Below are 22,361 nucleotides of genomic sequence, written 5' to 3'. Positions count from 1 at the left end.
TTGTAAAAGCTCAGAGAGAAATCAAGATGATAATTGATAGAGAAACAGTTTAAATACTTTTTGCCTTTCAGAGCTCTCAATGATCTAGATCGCGAGTTGTCAGAGGGCGCATTTCCTCACGCCCTTACTCTACAACTCAAAAACGTCATTTGGGCCAAGATAGAGCTTCACTAACAGACCAGCCAAAGAAGCGACCGGGTTTTTAGACTGTTCGAGTATGACTCAGACATTTTTGAGATCACGTGCGGCTGCCTGTGCATTGCTTGGTTGTTACTCTGCAGTTTTAGTCTCATTTCTCGTGGACGATTGTCATGTCGTTGTAGTTGCAATCAACCTCAATTGCTCAATGGTACTCCCTACTATGAGTAATTCAAGTCAATAAATGCGTAATTTTCTAAAAAGAAGATATTTTAGGCATAGCCAAAGCTCATACCGTTGGAGGATAGTTGCCCAAGTCATGTTGAAGACAACCTATCTGTTGAGACCTTTGGTGATGGGAGAATTAATTTGTCTTTTAACGAATTAATTTGTCAAACGCCCTATGACGGCATCTCAGTATCCTGCCATTTGCATGTAAACTCGTCATTGAAGTCGCTATGAGCGGCAAAAATTCTTTGCGACCAGATGCAGGGTAACTTATTGTGAGCTCCAGCTGCAGCCTGGACTTGGGATGCGCAGAAGCTGTAGCTGCTCGGTGTTACATCTCGCCATAATTTCATACGAGGACGGCTTTGGAGCTGCCGGTCTAGTTCATATACCGGAATTAAAGAGCTAGAATGTGCAACCAATGTCCGCTTGTATGTGTGTGTCCGACGTCTCGGCTTTGGCGGACGGCCTAACCCAGGAACGGCAACGTTGGTCCCCGGAGCTTCTCTCGTTGCTGACCACTGAATAGCTGAGAGGTCGCGGAGAGACGCGGACGGTGAGTTACTGAATCGGGTAATCTGGGATTGTAGAGCTTCGGCGGCTTCAGGTCTTGTCTCCGAAAAGCGTCAAGGCCGTCATGAAAAGGCGATTTTACAAATGTCATCATAAACTACTTCTAAAAGACATAGACATATGGAAATATATATATATATCATCGTTGATTCCAACTCTTCCAGATGGTTCCGATCACTCTCATCCGAAACAAACAACCAACAGCAAAACACATCGACTCACAACCCAATACGATCTCCTCGATCACATCTCACTTATATAATACCCTTAAAAGATATATCCAATCAAAATGACCAAAGTCCTCATCCTTGGCGCTACTGGTTATGTCGGCAAGCGACTAGCCGAGACTCTAGTTCGAAGCGGCCAGCACCAGATATACGGCATTGCTCGATCTGAGGCCAAGGCTAAAACATTGGCTCTTGCAGAGATCACACCCATCATCTGCGCGGATCCAGTGAATGAGCCCGAAGCCTATATGAAGGCTGTCCGCAACTACCACATCGACGTTATCGTTGACATTGCCGGTGCCAACCAAGAGTCGGCCAAGTTCCTCAGCCAAGCCAAGCAGATCAGCCAAGAGCGACTGAACAGCTATGCCGCTTCTGGCATCAAGGGCCCCAAGCTTGGATTCATCTATTGCTCGGGCACTTGGGTCCATGGATCGAGCGATAAAGCAGTCAACGATCTCGACATTGCTGGCCCTAGCGGCGTTACTCCTCCAAGAGCTCTTGTCGCGTGGAGAGTTGACCTTGAGAATTCCATTTTGGCATCTTCCGATGTCTTGGACGTTGCTGTCCTGAGACCAGCATTGATCTATGGCTACGAAAACACTATCTGGACCTCCTTTATCCTCCCTCTGCTTCAAGCAGCTCGAAGTGGCTCCTCGGAACCTGTCAACGTTCCCCTACAAGCTGACTCCAGGCCGGCGCTCATTCATGTTGACGATGTGGCTACCGGCTTCCAAAAGGCGATTGAAAATCTGCCCCTGATCAACAGCGGATCTGTGTACCCGGTGTTTGATCTGCTCACGAGCCAGGAATCCATGTCTGAGATCTTTGAAGCCATGGGCTCTGCTTGGAGCTACAAGGGAGAATGCAAGCTGGTTGGGTCTGGAGATAATTTGTTTGCCGAAGCTATGAGCACAACTCTGCGCGGATCTTCATCGCGTGCTAAGCAATTGCTTGGATGGGAGCCAACACGAACCAACGGGTTTGTTGCCGGCATGGAGTTGTACGCGGCTTCTTTTGCCTCGCAGCATTGATGATTTGTGTGGATATACGAGAGTGTTAATTACTGCTTGTTCGCGTTGAGTAACTTTAGAACTAGACTGAGATCCAAGATAATATAGAGGTTAGAAAGAAAATTGACTCAGAGTATCTTGTGCAGTATCATACATGTAATCTTGAGGTGAAGCCAAGCTGTGGTGAATACAGGTAGATGGCACTTACAAGCGCTGATATTTGAGCTGTCTCGATGCCGCGTAGAGGGTGGTTTGAAGCTCTCTTTCAAAGATGTATATCAAGTACATCTTATTATATATTAGGTAGTCTACAATTTTATTCAATCAAGACAATTGAGTTCATTGATCCATTGAGCGGTGGTCGAAATATTATTTGTTCAATGTAAAATCCCACTGACGCTTCATTGCTTCTCGTCCAATTACCTCATAGAGCATAGCGCCGACAAAGTTTAGCGTTGAGGTTCCTATGATGCAGATAATCACTAAAGTGGTACCTCATCATCTAACATTGACCAACCCCACAGCCAATTGCGTACCTTCTTATCGGAAATTTCTTATCGCTCTGAAAAACTTCTGGGCCAAACATTTTGTTCCTGGATCCAGCCTTCAAATCTTTGCCCATCAATCGAACTTTGCCAATCCTCGTTTCCTCTACACATAGCAAAGACAAGCATATTCACAATGCGTCCCCTCACCGAAGAAGAGACGCAGGCCGTCTTCAAGAAGCTCGCCGAATACACCGGCGCATCGCTCAAGAACATCATCGCGCCCCAAGAAGATGGCGATCGAAACGTCTTTCGCCTGTCGCAGAACCGAGTCTATCTTGTCCGCCTCTCCATGGCCAATCTGGCAACTTCAATCTCTCGTGACAATCTCCTTTCGCTAGGAACTTGCTTGGGTACGCGCCGTTCTTCCTTTGACCCGTGCGTGGGCGCAAACTGACGTAGAATTCCGTGAATAGGCAAGTTCACAAAGTCTGGCAAATTCCGAATCCACATCACGGCCCTCCCCATCCTCGCCGAGCACGCGCGACACAAACTCTGGATCCGCCCCAACGGAGTCATGCCATTCCTCTACGGCGGAAACGTTGTCAAGGCGCACGTCGGTCGTTACTCGGAAGACTGCCCCGAGCACCAGGGCTTGGTCGTCTACACCATGGACGATGTTCCTCTGGGATTTGGAGTCAGCGCTCGCAGCACCGCGGAGAGCAGGAGACTCGACCCCACTGGAGTTGTTTGCTTCAGACAAGCCGACTGCGGCGAGTACCTGCGTGACGAGGATACCCTGTTCCAGTCTGGCTAGAGGAGAGCCGGTACGGTTGAGAGGTGGGAAAAGCTGGGTCCATGGCATGACCTTTTTGCGGGCGTCGGGCACGATCGCAGTACATTTCGGAGTTCAACGGCGTTGGCGGCAGTGATACTTTACGAATTGGCATGGCGTTATCAAGAACGGGGAATGTTTGAAGATTAGAAGGAGAGAAAAGCAGGCGAGGGTACATGCACAGAGTTGGCTACTAGGTATCTATCATACGAAGCTGCTGGTTATCCCAGGATGCCCTATCTCGTGAGAAACGGGCACCCATTAGGTCTCTGGTTCACTATCAGATGCGAAGCGAGTCAGTCTTGTATCATGAGGCATCAAGGTATACATCATCCAACCAGAATAATATCAATTCTTCCCCAGCTCCCTCTCCAAAATCCCAGTGACTGCATGAACAAACCAGCATGTCTGCACCATGAAAATGGACAATTAAAATCACTCTTGTTTCTTTCTATTCCTATCCATCCATTCCGTTGCATACTCGACTGCCTCTCGCAAAGAAAATAACAGGCAGTCAGCTGCTCCAGCAGTTCCACGTACGACCCTGCAATCTCTCTCGAAATCTGCCCCAAGCCTCTCAAAGTCTTCATCAGTAATTACCACATCTTGCACCGTAACCCATTGTCGTTGCCCGTCTATATTTATAGCAAATGAATTGTCTTCAAAACGAGGGTTCTGGATACGATATTCGGCGAGATGGAAGGCTGTGCAATTATTCCAACCAACCCCGAGAAGCAAAACCCAAGCATCCACAGCTTCGAGTTTTGCTAGTGGACTTGATTCACCTAGGCGACAATTCGGCTCATGTCCCTCTGTAATGCGCCGTGCTTGAGGACCCAATGCCGCAAAGGATGTCTGCGGGTGAGCCGAACGTAGGGCGCCGGGCCAAGTTCGCAGCGTCTCGGGAACTACACCGACGATTCTGGTGATGGTTGTAGCCGGATCGAACGCCGGTATAGAGTCTCTGATTGGCTGCCACCATGATTCTGGCACTGGGGGTGCCTGCCACGCGGCAGGATCCGAGTTGTCGCCTGTATGAGTTGGAACGACGATAGTGCCAGAGGGACCGAGGGAGGCGAGAAGAGACTGGATGACTGAGGGGGCGAATCCAGGAATGAAGCCGACGGATCGAAGAGAGGAATGTACGAGAAGTGTTGGATCTGATGAGGGAATATTGGAGAAGAGATGTTTGAATGAGGTAGCAAGCTGGGATGGAGTGACTATGGTGGCGAAGTTGGAGTCGCTGGACATGATGAATGAGAATAAGACTTGGCACTATTTACCAGGAGGTTGCGGTGGTGATGAATACAAGTTCTTTGTTCGATAGTTCTTGCACAAGAGATCAAATGCTGCATGTATGTCAATAACGTTACCGAGTGACTCACTTACTCCAAATTTCTCCGCGTCGCAAAAGTCCTGCATGAGCAAAATAATACACAGAAGTGTTTCACATCTGTAACAAACATTTTGTCTTATTCTCGAGGCTTTTTACCATCTTTCATGGTTTGATAGCTCAATCTCTTCCGCGTTATTGTTAAGTAAGGTTTTATAGCCTTGCGTTGTCACAACGTAGCGAGACATGCATACTTGATGTATTATACTCTTCATAAAGGAAATCTCTGTATTCTAGCATCTTTGTATATTATATACGTTCCGTGTCGCTGTGCCAGCTATTCCTTCTCTTCTCAAACCTGGAATGCAGCCTTCATTGCCACCTTGTCTTGGTTGACATTTCCGACTGTGCCCTCAAACCCCTTCTCCCGAACTCCAGCCAAGGTTCGCTCCTTATTTAAAATTCCAGCCTCTGTGTTTGATGCTTGACCGACTGCAATCTTCAGGATTCCATCCACATCTCCGTCAAACGTCGCCTCATCTAGGGGCAATCTCCATGCGACATGATCATCAGGCCGAACGAGAACCGCAGTCCGCTCCCAGATTTTCTGCACGTGCTTCTCTTGCGGTAAATGAACAGCCTTGATGGGAATTCCAAGGCGTTTTGCAGCCTTGGTAAATGATTCCGCCCATTTGCCCTCTTCGGAAAAATCGACGATCGTGTAGTCTTGCCCAAACAAGTCAAACACGCTTGTCTCCCCATCGGAGAGAAAGACGTGTGGCGGCCTGGCTCCTGGCCAAGTGGACGGGATGTAATGCAGAATATTCCATTCAGGCTCCGTGGCTTCTGTATCTGGAACGATAACCGGTGATGCGTTGTATCGGTAGCCAAGCTCGATGCCATGGCTTTTATTCTCAGCATCATTTCCTTGAAGAAATTCTGCCGTACTGGTTTTGATAGCTTTTAATTCTTCGGACTTGGATAGAATGGTATCAGTTCTTATTTCGGCAACACGGGACCAGACAGTAGCCCAAACTTTCCAAAAAGTGCCCGACTGGTTGATATTCCGTACCGCAACGGGCAGTCGTTCCAGCTCATATGATTTCAAAAGGTCTTTACCACCATACTGTTTCAAAGTCGCCGCAAGTTTCCAGCCAATGTCGAAGCTATCGCCAACGGCAGTGTTCATTCCATAACCTCCAGTGGGAATGTTCTGATGCGCTGAATCTCCCGCGAGGAAGACGCGTCCGCCTAGAGATGTAAAGCTCTCTGCGATGCAGATGTTTGGTCGCCAGGTGCTTTTGACAAGAATTTCGTCAATCTTGATCGGAAATGGTGCCAATGGACCTCCAAAAGCATTGTAGATTGTTTCTTCGGGGTTCATTTTCTCCCAATCGGCGTCGACTGGAATCTTGGTATGCATAGTCCAAGTGTCGACCTCATCTTGCGCAATGACGAAAGCACCAGACGCGAACGCAATATGCCAAAATTGGCCATGCTTCTGCAACTTTGAGAGATCTCGTGATTTGAAATGTATCAAAAGCATTGCGGCTGGGCTGTATTCATTTTAAAGGAGCATCAGTTAGACGAACGAGGAGCATGGGACGAAAGACTTTCGTAACTTACACAGGCCCACCGAGGAGGTTGATCCCAATTGACTTGCGGACACGACTGCCAGCTCCATCACATCCGACGACGTATTTGCTTTGAACAATGTGTTGTTCGCCGGTGACTACATCTGTGAGCTTGGATTCCACTCCCTCGTCTGTCTCTGTAAGAGACTCAAACTTGAGGCCGAAATGGCCATCAATGAGCTTCTCAGCTTGAATTCGGGGCTTAAGCCATGCCTCTAGGACAGCTTGGGAACAGCGCTGGTAAGGCTCTCTGGGAAGTGATCCATCATTTCGAGATTTAATACGTTGCCACCAGGTATCGACAGAATCAAGCTTCTACACGGTTGATCCAAATTAGTTCAAGCCTCGTCCCTTGCGTCCCCCAGATTCTTGACTCTCAACTCACCCATCTGGCTATCTCTTCTTCGCCTTCTGAATAACCGGTGCTGAAAAGCACGTCAAAAGAATATTGTGGTGGGACACCTGCAATCGTTAAGGATTTACAACGCTGCGGGTTGATAGTTGGAAAAGCTCACCAATCTCTCGCAATCCTTCAGAAATTCCAATTCGACGAAATAGTTCCATGCTACGGCAGTTGGTGAGATCCATTTTCGGCCATTTCGTGGTATCTTGGTTGCGCTCAACCAGCATACAGTTTATGTTATGACGGGCGAGTTGGAGGGCCACAATCAAACCGGCAGGGCCTCCGCCAACTACCAGTACTGGCGCTTCGTGATGAATAACCTAATTATTCCATATGTTAGTATATTTCTTTTAGTCAGAACCTGATCAAGACCTGCTGTTTTGCTAATCATGTTTGCAACTGAGAAATATGTCTGTGGACGAGATTAGATAGCCGTGATCTGGGCAAGGTTTGGTGTGAATGAAACGCATGAGCTACAATGGAAGCTTCTTGAAGGTAGACTGAACAGTTTATATACACAATGTCTACCATAAAAGAAATCTGTAGTCTTTCATGTAACTCTCGCTTCACCCGGTTCACAAACATCGCCGTCAAAGGGGACATGCTCGTTTCGAAAGGCTGTTCTGAACCAATAATCGAAGTTCCCGTACATCCGAAGGGTTGCACACAGTCCCAGTCACCTCCATTCACAAGGTAACCATGCTTGGAGCCGTTCGTATCACTTTGCATCAGTCATCATATGTTAATCATCATTTCGTAAGAATCCCTTCGTCTCCAAGAACAACGGCAATATGAAGTCTTTATGTTGGTAACTTCATTTGACTTTATTGAAAGCAGGAGTTTGATACCGAGAATGGAAATACAAAGAATCTAAATGAGCTAAACAGCCGAGCTGGTGGAGAAGTATAGTGAATGATCTCGGAGCTCAGGTCTTCACCTAAAAGCGTTGGATATTTCCCTGTTTGACCAGTTTCAGTAGCAATCCGGAAGCTAGAGATCATTCATCCATTTTAAAATAGGTGTGATTATCGTAATGAACTCTACTTGCAAACCGCTATCAAATGAACAACAGAAGTTTGTAATCATGATCATTATTGGTAATATTCTTACCTCATGTTCTCGCGCCTAAAACCAAGGCAATTGTGATAGCACAGTCAATATCTCGGACTTCCATGTTGCCCAATGACTCGTCCGCCATAACAAACCCCAGGTGTAGTTTGCTTAGAAGTGGTTGGTCATGGGAACCGGAATTAGGAACTCGAAAGGCAACACAGGTAATCAAGCCTCATGAACATTTTCCATATAAGGCAAAATTTTACCGAACCTTTGTGGGGGTCAGCTCACTCTTGTCTCGCTCTTAATTCGCTTTAAACTCGCTCTTCATGCACGACCCGCACAAATGCAACATCGCGTTCAAGGAAATTCTTTCAATCGATTACCTAAGTAGCGAGTAAAGATCAGATGGAAGAAAGGTCGTGGAGCCACTGTGGAGATATCCGGCCGTCGTTCGGTGATTAAGCCATAACACGACATGTTCAAGCTTTCTTTGGTCCTCCTAAGTCTGCCCTTTAACCTTATTTGGCCCTCGTAGGTAATAACGTTGATTGACTGTTACATCGGTCAAAAAACTGCCAAGATTCCAGATTCAGTGACTGCATGTCAAAGGGCCGAGCAGCCTCGAAGAAACTTCCGCTTACCAAGGCGGGAAGCATCCCAAGAGAGGCGGTGCAACCCGATATGAGTCCGCCAGAGTCCGCCTGGCATCCCGAGAACGGCTGATCGACGTGAATATATTTCCGACAAACGGGATCCCGGCGATAGCCGTAGATCGTCAGGGGCCAAACTCTGATAAAGTTCTGGCTGTTCCCTAATTTCTTCCCCTTCCTTTTTTTGAGATTTAGATGTATCTTCTGGGATCTGGGTCACGATTCCTGCTTATGAGTGACAACACTTTTGTGTTCTTGATCGACACGATTCAATAAGGATATGTAAGCTATCTGACTAGCTATCAGCTTGAATTTTCGTATTCTAGATGCTATTCTGCAAAAATGAGAAATGCACTTTAGCACAAAACCCTTATTACTTCAGTTTGCAAGAAGCTTCTTTTCATTACGTTCACTCAATTCAGGGAACCCAACAAAAGGCTCGAAAAGCAATTTGGTAAAATGTTGATTTACTGGTTCCTAGCAATTATTTGCTAAGCATTCAGCCACCTTTATATAGCCCATCATCGTCATTATCATAGACTATTAATTAGGTCCAAATACTTCATCACCGTTCATTCTTTTGGGGCATCATTGACTTGCAGCATTAGACTAGATCACAATTCAGGTATATAGAGCAACGATTGGCGCATTTCCTCATCTAACTTGTACATTATAAGATTAAAAAAACATCTAATACAATTCTACGGATGGAGCGAGGACCCTGCCACACTCTTTTGTCAACATCCGAAGTTCTGTGAGGTCAATCAAACTTTTACAGCACCGTTCCACCTTCAGCTAGACCCTGCAGTGAGTTGCTGGCTCTTTGTCGCAATGGATACTTTGCATAATCCACGCTTGTTATGGCATTGACTGCTTCTATTGATATCTGTGTCTAATAAGCGGGTATTCCATGAAATACTTCTGGGAGGTGTCTGTAGTTGCATTAGCAAGCCTCTTTGTACCGATGTTTGCGAGATCTGATTTCGGGAGTCCGTTCAACCGAATCAGAAAGACTATCCAAGCGCTGACCTCTTTGCTTGCTACAGCAGCTTGATAGAGGCGGCGGCTGGAAGCTGAATCCCATGATGGGTTCCTTTGTGTAGATTGTTTTTGCATGATCAGTCGACGCATGCGTTCTTGCGGTTCGGTGTCTAACTGCAAGGTAGGCTTTTAATATGCCTCATCAGAGGCGGTGCCGTCGCAAAACAATAGTGTTTTGCCAAAGAGTAGCTCGGAGAGATTCAGCTTGTGCGGCGGCAGCGGCGGTGGTGGTTGTTCGGCTTTGAACTGTTTGTCGTCAGGCGCGACATCGAGGTAGATTCACGACACCATCGCGTATCCGAGAAGGGTTGAAAGCCTGCGACTCAAGATCCATACTAGAACCCTATATAAGCGGACAAGAATAGGCTTCAACATAATGTCTTAATAAACAATTCCGGTCAGATCGTGGCATGCTTATGTGGGGAAGCTAAGGAACAATTGAAGCCGTGAGAGATGGAATCTAAACAAGAGCGAAAAGGACAAAGAAAGTTCTAGTTACGTGTTGCGATTGCTAGGGTACTACAAAGATATAGAATCAGGGTATTTTTCCGCGTAATTGGTCGGCTAAATAGATGTCCGTACTTCAGAACAAGAGAGTCCCGGTACCAAGAGAGAAATTATACGTCGGCTAAGGTGCCAAGTTTCGTGTCTTAAGGATGCTCGTGAAGCAATAGAAAATGCCGCTATAGCGTTACAGGAAGCTGAAAATAGCTCTTCGGCCAAGATGTAAGCCAAAAGAGAAAATGCCCCAGCAATGTCGTCATCTTGATGAAGCCGTGGCTGGAAAAAAAGAATCCGCGCACTGGATTAATACGATGGAATTCCCTTTATATCATCACATTTCCCCGTTTCTGTAATATGGGGTACTCCGCATTTGCATGGGCTGCGTTCGCAGACTAGCCGTGATTTGCAAAGCGTCCGTCAAAGACGCCCACGAGGTGGAAGAGCCGCCCCGTTACCAGGATATTGGCATTGCCGCAACTGGAACAACTGTGTCGATCCGTCTGTCTGGATTGGACCGGGAACACTCTCGGGAGTTAGCTGCGGGGAGAGGGCCTGAATTCGTGTGTGACGGGGCTTATAAAGGCTGGGCAATATTACGTGGACCGCGCAAAGCTGCAACTGGCGGTTGAGCGGCAAGAAGTTTGATGCTTGTAGCATCTCATATGATCATCAGGAGGAGATGGACGCCTTGGCAATATCCCGAAAGACTTTCCACTGCCATCAACCACCGGGGAAGGCGTAGACGCGTATGGGTGTGGATATCGGCATATATATAGACTTGCTATATCCCCTCATGATGGCCATAGGTTCCTCTTCATTCCTCCGTCATCAGGTCAGTCATGCCTCGTCTTGAGCTCGTCTATCTTGGACTCGGCATCGCCGGCGTCACAGCAGCCCCGACTGCTTCCGCTGCAACGCCCCTCAAAGTCATCAGCTTTGCCCAGACCCCAAATGGCTTCCATGGCCCAGCGAGAGGCTGGAATTCTTTTGCTCTGCAGGCAAATCCCAACACGGCTCCTGACTTCCAGTTCGACCAGTCACATGTTTTGACTCAGTGCAGTGTGTTGGCGTCGGGTTCCTTCAAAGGCAAATACGACACCTGCAGCTTGGATTCTGGCTGGTCGGTGGGTGACCACGGCGACGATAATGGCCGACTGATCTACGATGACTCTATTTTCGACATTCCCTCCTTGGCTAATTCATTGCATGGGATGGGCCTGAAAATGGGTGTTTATGTTGTGCCTGGTGCCTTCATCAGTGACGCAAATAAGACAATCCTTGGAACTGAAACTACCATCGGCGAAGTGTGCACGGGAAATGAGGGCTTGCTCCGCTGCATCTTCGACTATACCAGGCCAGAGACACAAACCTGGCATAACTCTGTAGTTGACCAATTCGCATCATGGTATGTTCATTCCGTATGAAGCAGAAGCAATCATCACCAACAGACACTAACAATACCTCAAAGGGGTGTTGACTTTGTCAAGCTGGATTTTGTCACGCCAGGCTCTCCCGACAACGGCCAGAGCCTGCCTGCCGACCAGAGCGGCTCTGTTATTGCCTGGCACAACGCCATCAAGAACAGCGGCAGACAGATGCGCTTGGACATCTCCTGGAAGCTGGACCGCACTCAAACATACTTTGACATTTGGAACAGCAACGCCGACTCTATGCGAACTGACCAGGATCTCAACAACGGGGGATCAAGTACTTTGGTAAGCTGGGGTACTGTACAGCGCGCCATTGACAACTATCGCCAGTGGATTATTGCCGGTCTCCAGTTCTTTGACGAGTTGAACATCTACCCAGATATGGATAACTTGGTAGTGGGCAGCCCAGAGAGCATTTCTGGACTTAGCGATGGACAGCGTACCACCGTCATGACGCACTGGATTGGAGCTGGTGCAAACCTCATTACCGGCAATGACATGACTGCCTTGGATGATCTCGGCACAAACCTTCTCACCAATGCCCAAGCACTGCAAGTCGCGGCATTTACAGCTCAATACCCCATTCAGCCTCGCAACCCCGGCTCAGGAGGCCAAGATGCGACACAGTTCCAGGCGTGGATTGCCGGCCCATCTCCGTCTGGCGAAGCCGTCGTTATTCTCGTGAACCTTGGTCCGGATAACGGCCAGGGCGGCTTCGGCACGCAAACCAGGGGAGTTCAGACGGTAACCGCAACGTGGCAGGATTTGGGACTCTCTGGACAGTTCAACGTGCAGGATATCTGGAACAATAAGAGCTTGGGTGTTGTTAGCGATCAAGTTTCCGCGCAGCTCAACGAGGGTGACAGCGTGTTGCTACATCTTACATCAGCGTAAATATGCGAAACATCAATATGAACGGGGTCAATATGGATTTGTGACTCTCATCTAGTTGGATAATGCTATTTGCTCTAATCTGAAGCGTTGCTGTGAGCAATAGATGGTGGTTAAAGAAACACGCACATCCACTTTTTCCTTGACTGTTCAAATTCCCGTGGGTTGTGGTCCAAAGAGCACGGCTTAAATCCACGCCGGGCAAGGCATTTACGAAGAGCCCTGTATCCTTGCGGCTCTGTCTCAGGCCCTTCCTCCTTTACAAAACCCACTTGAACACGTTGACGTGTCAGTTCTGTAATTATGTATCCTTCATCAAGGAGCTTCAGAACCTTCACGAGTTCTGTTCGTTTGTCTTTTGTATCGCAGAAGATCTTGCAGCTCCAATCGCTGAAAGGGTCGGGTAACTTGCGATATATTGGTGTATTCAGCATCGAAAAAGTCATCTCAAATCCACGCTTGACAAGAAATTTGTGAAGATTCGAGTACTGTGGTGGTACCTTCCTCTCATCATTCAACCATACCCACGTCGAATCCTCGGTGTCCGACCCAGTAAAAGCCGCGTCAATGAGTCCTGCTATCTCCTCCCAAATTTCATATTCTTCAAAAGACTTCAGCTCATTGGAAATCAACTCCATTTCGTTCTCTATCTCGCATTGAATTGAGCAGTCGAATGGGCTGCGAACACCCATGATTTGGTATTTTGCTTCTTCAGGTCAGAACGTCTTCTAGATGGCAGTAAATCATATGAAAGATTTTCAGCGATGAATGTACTTACGAATTGTTTTTTTCGTGCTTTGGTATTGGACTGAAGAAATCGCAAAAGGAGAAATTGTAGAGAGAAAGAGACTAGACCTTATACTTGTTGAATGTCCACTTCACAAGTGAACAGAACCTGATCGGCTGCAGCCGCCCAGGTTTGTGAAAGAACATCCAATGAATGACTGGAAGCTTTGATCCGCGGCGGCTCCTCGGCCTTGGCACTCGCTTCTGCATCAAAGAAAAGAAAACCAGCCAAAGCTTGAAATATGACACAAAAAAGAAGAATGGCCAATGAGAAAGAACTGAAGGTTTCTTGATTGTACCACCACATGAAGGGTGTTGAGCACACACGGGTTAAGTAGAGCAAAATCTGATTGGTCTAGAATCAATAGGGGGAATTACGCGTGTTTGTCGGGGATTACATATTGAACAGCACAAAGAAAATGCCTCGTTGAACCTGGGTGCCTCAGCAAGCGGTTCGTCCTTGAAGTGTTGATATCAAAAAGTGCAGTATTGCATTCGTGTTCCACACCTAGTCAGAAGGTTGTCTGCTCTAAACTAAAGTACCCAACTATCTAATGAATATCATCATAAACATCAATATTAAAGCCACCACGGTTGTTGTTATCGTTCGAGCATTCCGTTCTGAGTCATTCCACCCTGTTGAAATCTGAGCCTCAATAGCCTCTGGTTGCTGAACCTTTTTGTTTTCAAAACACCTCGACGTCTTGCTGTATAGTGGTCTATGAAACATTGATATAAACGGGGGTAGTATTGTATTAGTGGTTCTTATCTGGATATACCATATAATTGCTCCAACTTGATGCATTAGTATGATCAAGAGGGGGTGATTGAAGAAGCACCCATCTCCATTTCTTTTTAGCATAAATTCCAGTGTGTCCCTATCCGTAGAACGCTGCTCAAATCCACGCTCGAGGAGATACTCGTAAAGAGTTAGGTACGTTTACGGTGCTGCCTTTGGCTCGTCTTTCACAATATAAGCCATTTCAACCCATCCACTTCTGACTTGTGAAATTCTGTATCCTGCAAAGAACCCCATGCCTTTGATGAGTGCTTTTCTTTCACCTTCTGTACCACAAAAGATTTTACAGTTCCAGCGGCTGAAGGGTAAGGGATCCCCAGTAAATGGCAACCTGGTAAATCGAGGTGTACCTAAAGCCGAAAGCTTCATCTCATATCCACGCTGGATAAGATAGTTGTGAAAACTGAAGTACGGCTGGGGTTCCTTCTTCCCGTCCTCCAACTTTATGCAAGTTATATCGTCATTTTCCGACTTGGTAAAAACCATACTAATCGATTCGTCTTTCTCCTCCCGAATTTCGTATCCCTTAAACCTCCAGCCGCTTTGAACGCCACCGTAGGCTTTTCAGGAGCTTTCTTTGTTCCTTTTTTGAATCGCATATGATGAAGCAGTCAAATTCTTGACGCTTTGGATACCACTGCCTGGCGTTATGATTCTCATCGAGGTCAATGCGCGAAATGAAAGATATTATATAGCATATATGCGGCTTGAATTACCAATACTAAAAGTGGTCTAGCTCACCAAGTGGTGATGTATAGAGTAAACGATGGTATAGAGACAAAAGAATCCACCAAATGGTTGGCTGTGCTTTGGTGCTGGATTGGAGTACTTGCAACAAGATGCGATTTATAAGAAGAGACTGATGCATGAATTTATACTTGTCGATGGCTACTTCAAGGGCGAGCAAACTCATGTGATTGCCGCTATCTAGTCAGGTGCCTTTCATCTAAGATCGCCCAGTTTTATGAAAGGGCACTCGTTCAATGCTTTAATCTACAGCGAATCCTCAGCCTCTAGGTGATAGTTTGCACCCAAATCACGAGTATTTGGAGCTGATTTTACAGTAAATAGTACAAAGAAAATGTCTGGTTGAACCTGAGGGTCTCAGCAAGAGCTTCGTCCTTGGCAGAGACTGCTGAAACGACATCGTCAAAGAATCCGACCAACGATTGGCCGACGATTCAACAAGGCGAAAAGAGGCAAAATGACATTCAATAACTGATTGGACCTTGCCTAAGAGATTATAAATAGTCTCTTTGATAACAATCCCTTTAATGGGTTGAGGGAGACAGCATGTGATCTACGACACAGTTGTGGGATGTAGACTCTCAAGGTTTGAGACACAATTTGACCAATGGAAGCATCTATCTACGCGCCATGCTCATGTATCCTACAAAGCCTTGTGTAGCAGCCATTAAAGGAGCGTAAGTGGCGACTTTTACTGGTATACTCAAGGCTCTTAATATTGAACTCACAAACCCAAGGATCTTACTACGACTTCCAGAGCTGCAGGGTAGATGTACATGGGCTGGGACACCACTTTGAGATTGCATGTACCGGTGCCACTTCTAGTGGCATTCATCCTTCTTTGTAAATATCTATTGCCGAGAATACTTCTGTTCGAAAGGTTGAAAGAGACGTAGTAGACCATTTACATTACAGATGAACGGAGGAGCGTCTTCGTCAAAGCATAGTAGACAAAGGGGGAAGGGAGCTCCGAGTAACCAGCTTGCTTACCTGATTGGCCATTGTTTGCCTAAACACATACACATGCATGATGCAGCCCATATAGGTATATGCAAACAGCAATCCGATGCATAATGGCGCCTGGGAATAACAAAGTGTCCCGCGTCTCGGAGAAAGACAGAAACTTGTCTCTTCTATACCTCGGTACCAGCATCCATTGAACGGCATTTAAGAAGCGGAATTGTGAGAATTAGTCAAGATCCCAACAAGGTTAGCGTTCCGGACTGCGTCGAGTAATCAATGATGAGGAGGCAAATGCCGAGCAAAATCAACCAGCAAAACCCGCCGTTTGGATCCTTCCATGGCGTCTACCGGAGTTTCGCATTTTCAGCTCCGAGAACAGGGCTTGAAGAAGTACGCACAAGTACTTTATAGTCGTATTTAAAATCGACGATGATGCTGTGGATGGTGGGGAAACGCGGGCGGGGTTAACGAGATAGCAGATTTCGTGGGAAAGGGAGCAGCCGAGCTGTGGTATAGTACTAGCAAAACCTCTCCCTTGTGTAGCCATTTCTTGAAACCTCATCGACTCATCTCTTCTCACGGGCCTCGGGGTTAGCTGGCGTACCGATAAAAGTAAACTCCGGCAAACGTCTCCGTGGGAGAACTACACTAACAGCAGACAGGAGGCCGATCAAACAAAGATATAAGAGTCGTGGGAATTTCGTTGCGAAACCTGTCTTGAATCACTGCCATTCAACACTCGCAACAGCAGCAGCAGCAGCATCTCTCAGATCGCCGCAGACTCCAACACCATGGTTCAGCACCTCGGCAAAGAAATTGGTCCTATTGGCTTTGGCCTCATGGGTGAGTATACACATACACACCTGTACACATCAAATGGTCGTCACTTTCATCATCTCCAATCGCTAACCAGACACTCAAGGCCTGACATGGCGCAAGGATCCTCCTCCCTTGGAAGACGCAATCGCCGTCATGAAAGCAGCCGTCGACAATGGCCTCACCATGTGGAACGGCGGCGAGTTCTACGGAACTCCCGAGTACAACTCCATGACCATCATCAAGGCCTACTTCACAAAATATCCCCAAGATGCTGAAAAGGTTGTCTTGGTGATGAAGGGCGGCATTAATTCCAAGATTTTCAAGCCTGATGGATCACCTGAAGGTATTCGCCGGTCGCTCGACAATATTCTGGAGCAGATTGGCGGCGTCAAGAAAGTCGACGCCTTCAACTGCGCCAGACGAGACCCGGAGTATCCCCTCTCTGTTACGTTTGGAGTGATCCAGAAGGAGTACATTGACACCGGCAAGATTGGTGCTATTGCGCTCTCCGAGTGTGGTGTCGACACCATCAATGAAGCTGCTGCGATAACCAAGATTGCCGCCGCCGAAATCGAGCTCAGCATGTTTACACCCGACGTCTTGAGCAACGGAATCGCCGCTGCTTGCAAAAAGCACGACATTCCCATCATTGCATATTCGCCAATCGGAAAGGGTGTAAGTAATACCAAAAGTCATAATGCACTTGCTTGAAGCTAACAAAATAATGTAGCTGCTCACCGGCGAGTATAAAAACGTCGAGGACGTCAAGAAGCTAGGAGCAATTGCTTCGTTCCCGCGCTTCCAACAGGAGCAGCTCGAGCACAACCTCAAGCTCGTTCAGCAAGTCGAGCAGTTCGCCAGCCAAAAGTCGTGCACTCCTGCACAGGTGGCCATCAACTGGGTGAGGAACATGTCCAACAGCCCAGAGCTGCCTCTTGTGATTCCGATTCCCGGTTCTTCGACGGTTCCACGCGTAGAAGAGAATGCACGGGTTGTTGAGTTTAGTAAGGAGGAAATAGATACCCTCACCAATCTTGTCACGGGCTTTGAGACTGCTGGCACCAGATACCCAGCTCATGCACCGGTCAACACCTAAGGCCGCTGCGAAGAGATTTGAGATGCCATTTAGGCTCTGATATAGGAGATTCATTCTAGCAATTGGCGCTGCTTTGCTATTAAGATGGAAGAAAAATCACTAAAAGTGTTATTGAGAAACTGTGCTTGATCGTGATGATGCCAAGCAAGACGTTACTACATGAGGAAATCCCTGCATGGGAATCCTCCAATACAATCGGGCTGCTTACTATGCGCTAAAGTGATCTATGCCGAGATATCGGGGACTGAAAGTGCGATTTTGCCGCTCCCACTCGGATCCTCCCGAAGCTGCAAGAGAAGTCAAATCCTATACAGATGGACTCTGATCGGGCTATTAGCTATTACAGTCACACCATACATATGCAGATACAGAGTAGTTTCCACATGTATCATATCCTCTGCTTACAGGATGCAAGCCTATAAGAGTCGAGATCTCCTAGGCCTTGCCATCGCCGGTCGTCGTAACCTGCGCTGCTTATCAATCCAAATCTTCTCCGCCCAACTCCACACTCCACGACGCCGATTTGACACTGGCGAGAGCGATATCACAGTGATTACATATAGCACATGCCACTTCTTTCATTCGTCGAGATGCCTTCATTTGTCTGTGACAAGGTGTTTGAGACTTGATTAACCTTGAAACTCTACAGAGTTCCTCGTGCAATGCAAGGTATCAATGCCCAGCAGAGACCCAAGGGTCCCATTTGCTTCCATCTTCAACACACGTAGCAGCGGAGGAATATAAATCATCTCGACAACATTCTCATACGCGGCTGCTCGCATTCGCTTGCTCGATAATACAAAGTTCTTGCTTATACCAGAGTCGGAAGTCGCTGATAAGCCGGTTGATCCGCACCCCCGCATCTCGTCGATGTCGTGATTCCAAGCGCCGAGCACACTCACCTGCTTACACATAGATCCTACCAGATCATCGATAATGCCCACATGTCCCTCGTCTTTTCATATATAACCGTAGTTGCCAGTAACAAAGTGAAAAAGCTCTCAAGATAGTATCGGCAAACCGTTACATCTGCTCATAACCGAGTAATTCACAATGTCGAATCCCAAACAACTCCATCTTACCGCGTTCATGCGGCCCGTCAGTCTTCACACTGGAGCCTGGCGGTACCCTGGATCATATGCCGATGCCAACTTCAACTTGACCCATCTCAAGTCCTTTATCCAGAAGCTAGAGGCAGCCAAGTTCGATGCCTTCTTCATGGCTGACCACCTGGCGGTCCTCAACATGCCCATAGAAGCCCTCAGACGCAGCCAGACCGTCACATCATTTGAGCCCTTTACACTGCTCTCGGCTCTGTCCCAGGTAACAGAGAAGATTGGCCTGGCGGCTACTGCGTCGACAACATACGATGAGCCCTACCACATTGCCCGACGCTTTGCTTCTTTGGACCACCTCAGCGGTGGTCGTGCGGCGTGGAACATTGTGACGACAGGCAATCCGGACAGCGCAAAGAACTTTGGCAGAGACGAACACATGGATCACTCAGATCGGTATAAGCGCGCCAGAGAGTTTTACGATGTCGTGACGGGACTGTGGGATAGCTTTGCGGACGACGCCTTTATCCGGAACCAGGAGACGGGCATCTTCCTAGACCCCGAGAAGATGCACACCCTCAACCACGTGGGAGACGAGCTCAAGGTCAAGGGGCCCTTGAACATTGCCCGACCCGTCCAGGGCTGGCCCGTCATTGTGCAAGCCGGACAATCAGAGCCGGGACGACAGCTGGCTGGAGAAACAGCCGAAGTCGTCTTTTGTTCGCCGGGAACCATTGACAACGCCAAAGCACTGTATGCCGATATCAAGGGACGGGCCGTTGCCGCCGGCAGAAAGAAGGAGCACATCAACATCCTCCCAGCAGCCCTGGTCATTATTGGCGACACTATTGAGGAAGCCAAACAGAAGCGGCTCAAGCTCGACAGCCTCGTCAACTACGAGAGCTCCATCGCAAGCTTGTCCGTCGCTCTCGGCGCAGACGCCTCCAAATTCGACCCAGACGGCCCCCTGCCCACCGATTTGCCAGAGACAAACGCCAGCAAGACGGGTCGAGAGGGCGTCTTGAGACTCGCAAGGGAAGAAGGCCTGACCGTGAGGCAGCTTGCGCAGCGTTACGGAGGATATTCTGGCTTTGGCTTTGTAGGAACGGTGGAGAGCATTGCGGACGAGTGGGAGAAGTGGCTCAAGGAGGAGGCCTCTGATGGTTTCACCGTTTGCTTCCCCTTTTTGCCACAGGGGCTGGATGATGTTGTGGAGAAGCTGGTGCCAGAATTGCAGCGTCGCGGCATCTTTAGGACGGAGTATACGGGAAGCACTCTGCGTGAGCACTTTGGCTTGCCGAGGCCGGAGAACCGGTTCTTTCCAAAGGCTTAGATGTGTGTATGATGTAAGTGATTCGTGATGAGAGGCAGTAGAATACTCGACATTGAATAAAGATACTGTACATATACGCTACTCAGAGTGGACGTTCAGACAAACATCTACATTTAAGGCAGCTTACACCAGACACATATAGTGAGATGTACCTATAGAGACTGCAGCCTCTATTCAATTAGTATACAAGATGTACGCGTTCAATCATGTAGTCACTTCAACCGTTTGAACTTTCAAAGAGTACCATTTACCATTTATTCATGTATATTCATTTAAGCAGTTACATGTACTCAAGTTGTCTATATACAGACGAAGCTAGGTAGTTAGATATATACAGTGCTTCCACCACTCTCATTCCGTATTCATCATTCCATCACATGCTACTTTCTCAACACGCTTAAGCCTTAGGCAGGATCCAAGTAGTCACAGCCCGAGCAGGGATACGAGCGTTCCAAGTCTGGCTCTCCGACTCCGTCGCCAAGCGGACCCAGATATCATTGTTGTATCGGTTCTGGATGACGACCGTGCGGGTGCCATCAGGGTTGACAGTAGCAACAGACTCAACACCAGTATTAGGGTCGAACAGCCAGCTACCAGTACCGTCAACGACGACGGCACCCTTGGGGATGTAGCGCGAGAACTGGCCCAGCATGTAGTAGTCAATCTCCTTCTTGTAGCCGCTGCCGTCGGCGCTGACGGTGACGAGACCCGTGCAGCTGTGGCAGTTGCCGCCGCCGGACAGCGCGGGGCCGCCGCCGGTGAAGGTTCCCAGAGTCCAGGCGATGATGCCGTTGGCCCAGTTCTGCAGGGGGAACAGGGCGAAGCTGGAGCTGTGAACCCAATCGGTGCCGCCGGAGAGAGTAGAGGTCCAGCACTCGGTCATGTACTGCTCCTTGCCGGGGAACTCGTTGTGGAACTGAGTCAGGGGAGTCCAGTTCTCGGGGGCGTTGCCGGCATAGCAGTGCCAAGCAGCGGCCTGGACGTACTGGCTGGCCATGTTCATGACGGTCTGGGGGTAAGAGTAGACGTCTAATAAGAGCAAAACGCCGTGTCAGTCAAGCTTGGGATAGTCAAGTCAAGCACATGAAAAACTCACCCTGGTTGTGGTCCCAAGCCCAGATCTGGGTGCTGAGGCCGGCATTGCGCAGGGCAGGGCCAACCTTGTCGCGGATCAGAGCACCAGACTCGGACGCCTCGATCTGCATGGTGGGCATGTCGTCCTTGTTGTTCAGGGGCTCGTTCTGCAGGGTGATGGCGTCAATGTGAGCACCGCCAGCCTCGTACGCCTGGAGGTACTTGACGAAGTACTGGGCGTAGGCGTTCTCGTAGGCGTGGTTGAGCTTGTTGTTGCCGGTGCCGCCGCCAATCAGCGAGTTCTTGACCTTCATCCATCCGGGGGCCGACCAGGGAGAGCCGACAATGGTGAGCTGGGGCTGCAGCCTGCGGAAGTTGGCCAGCATGCTGATCATGGCGTTGCCGCGGTCACCCAGGCCGAAGCTGGTGAGGCCGGTGTCGACCTTGCCGCCGGCGTCGTCGTAGGTGTAGGCGGGATCAGCAGAGAGATCCGAGCTGGCGACGGTGTGACGCAGCAGGTTGAAGTTGAGGCCCGAGGAGGTCATCAGGTCGTTGAACAGCTGCGTGCGAGAGTTTGCGTTGAGCTTGTTGAAGGCGGCGACGGTGGCATCGGTGATGGCGGCGCCAAAGCCCTTGACGGTCTGCTTGCGTCCGGACTTCTCCTTGATGAAGAGCTGCCAGTCCTGAATGCCAGGGTTGCCGGCGCCGAGGACGGGAGCCTGAACGGCGCTGAACTGGTAGCGGCCGTCTTGCGAGGAAGCAAACGACGAGGCGGCATTGACGCCGCCAACGGCCGCAATGGTGGTGAGAACGGAGACCAGCAACATGTTGATGGGAAGAGCAGGTGAGTTGTCAAACGCTGAGGAGAGAGCTGGAGAAGAAAGTTCCAGTTGCAAAGGGGGACCGTCGTCTCCTTATATTCTTCTAGGTCAACAGTCTTGTCTCTGTCTCTGTCAACCAGTTTCCGGAACTTGTCAACTGAACCCACTCGATGGAACACGAGCATCCATCACTTCACGCCTTCCCCTAGGGCAGCAAGCTAGCAGGACATACATAATCACACCTTACTTAACATTCTCAATAAGCTTAGTTGCATTAGTCCCAGTACTCGTACTGTAGTCCTGCTCAGCTCTGGCCATTTGCAAGCAGAGCAGCCTGACATCCAGGCCTCAAACCGTATCCAGGTACTACAAGTACGGATACAAGTACGGATAGTAAAAGCACGAGTTTACCAGGACAGGCCAAGCA

The 22,361-nt window shown here is 48.5% G+C and overlaps 8 protein-coding genes across 8 annotated transcripts; 5 read left to right on the top strand and 3 right to left on the bottom strand.

The window, feature by feature from the left end:
- Positions 1 to 1,228: 1,228 nt before the first annotated feature.
- On the top strand, positions 1,229 to 2,200 carry Triagg1_2223 (uncharacterized protein; the record flags this gene model as incomplete). The annotated part of the gene is made up of 1 exon (XM_062896381.1): positions 1,229 to 2,200. One exon carries the CDS (start codon positions 1,229 to 1,231, stop codon positions 2,198 to 2,200), a length of 972 nt encoding a protein of 323 aa, XP_062759079.1.
- Positions 2,201 to 2,860: 660 nt separating this feature from the next.
- Triagg1_2222 (uncharacterized protein) lies at positions 2,861 to 3,481 on the top strand (the record flags this gene model as incomplete). The annotated part of the gene is made up of 2 exons (XM_062896380.1): positions 2,861 to 3,077; positions 3,141 to 3,481. 2 exons carry the CDS (start codon positions 2,861 to 2,863, stop codon positions 3,479 to 3,481), a joined length of 558 nt encoding a protein of 185 aa, XP_062759078.1.
- A 453-nt stretch (positions 3,482 to 3,934) lies between these two features.
- Positions 3,935 to 4,750, bottom strand: Triagg1_2221 (uncharacterized protein; the record flags this gene model as incomplete). Its single annotated transcript, XM_062896379.1, has 1 exon — positions 3,935 to 4,750. One exon carries the CDS (start codon positions 4,748 to 4,750, stop codon positions 3,935 to 3,937), a length of 816 nt encoding a protein of 271 aa, XP_062759077.1.
- A 434-nt stretch (positions 4,751 to 5,184) lies between these two features.
- Triagg1_2220 (uncharacterized protein) lies at positions 5,185 to 7,096 on the bottom strand (the record flags this gene model as incomplete). Its single annotated transcript, XM_062896378.1, has 4 exons — positions 5,185 to 6,388; positions 6,459 to 6,781; positions 6,852 to 6,928; positions 6,982 to 7,096. 4 exons carry the CDS (start codon positions 7,094 to 7,096, stop codon positions 5,185 to 5,187), a joined length of 1,719 nt encoding a protein of 572 aa, XP_062759076.1.
- A 3,863-nt stretch (positions 7,097 to 10,959) lies between these two features.
- Triagg1_2219 (uncharacterized protein) lies at positions 10,960 to 12,444 on the top strand (the record flags this gene model as incomplete). The annotated part of the gene is made up of 2 exons (XM_062896377.1): positions 10,960 to 11,525; positions 11,589 to 12,444. 2 exons carry the CDS (start codon positions 10,960 to 10,962, stop codon positions 12,442 to 12,444), a joined length of 1,422 nt encoding a protein of 473 aa, XP_062759075.1.
- A 4,083-nt stretch (positions 12,445 to 16,527) lies between these two features.
- On the top strand, positions 16,528 to 17,651 carry Triagg1_2218 (uncharacterized protein; the record flags this gene model as incomplete). Its single annotated transcript, XM_062896375.1, has 3 exons — positions 16,528 to 16,579; positions 16,659 to 17,230; positions 17,286 to 17,651. The coding sequence occupies 3 exons, from the start codon at positions 16,528 to 16,530 to the stop codon at positions 17,649 to 17,651; spliced, it is 990 nt and encodes a 329-aa protein (XP_062759074.1).
- A 1,053-nt stretch (positions 17,652 to 18,704) lies between these two features.
- Positions 18,705 to 20,039, top strand: Triagg1_2217 (uncharacterized protein; the record flags this gene model as incomplete). The annotated part of the gene is made up of 1 exon (XM_062896374.1): positions 18,705 to 20,039. One exon carries the CDS (start codon positions 18,705 to 18,707, stop codon positions 20,037 to 20,039), a length of 1,335 nt encoding a protein of 444 aa, XP_062759073.1.
- Positions 20,040 to 20,436: 397 nt separating this feature from the next.
- On the bottom strand, positions 20,437 to 21,940 carry Triagg1_2216 (CAZyme family GH30; the record flags this gene model as incomplete). Its single annotated transcript, XM_062896373.1, has 2 exons — positions 20,437 to 21,068; positions 21,136 to 21,940. The coding sequence occupies 2 exons, from the start codon at positions 21,938 to 21,940 to the stop codon at positions 20,437 to 20,439; spliced, it is 1,437 nt and encodes a 478-aa protein (XP_062759072.1).
- Between the last annotated feature and the right edge of the window lie 421 nt (positions 21,941 to 22,361).

The sequence above is a fragment of the Trichoderma aggressivum genome (assembly GCF_033847375.1).
Source record: "Trichoderma aggressivum f. europaeum strain CBS 100526 chromosome Unknown scaffold_005, whole genome shotgun sequence".
NCBI lineage: Eukaryota > Fungi > Ascomycota > Sordariomycetes > Hypocreales > Hypocreaceae > Trichoderma > Trichoderma aggressivum.
Note: the sequence above shows the minus strand (reverse complement) of the source record. Positions and strands in the feature narration are given on the sequence as shown.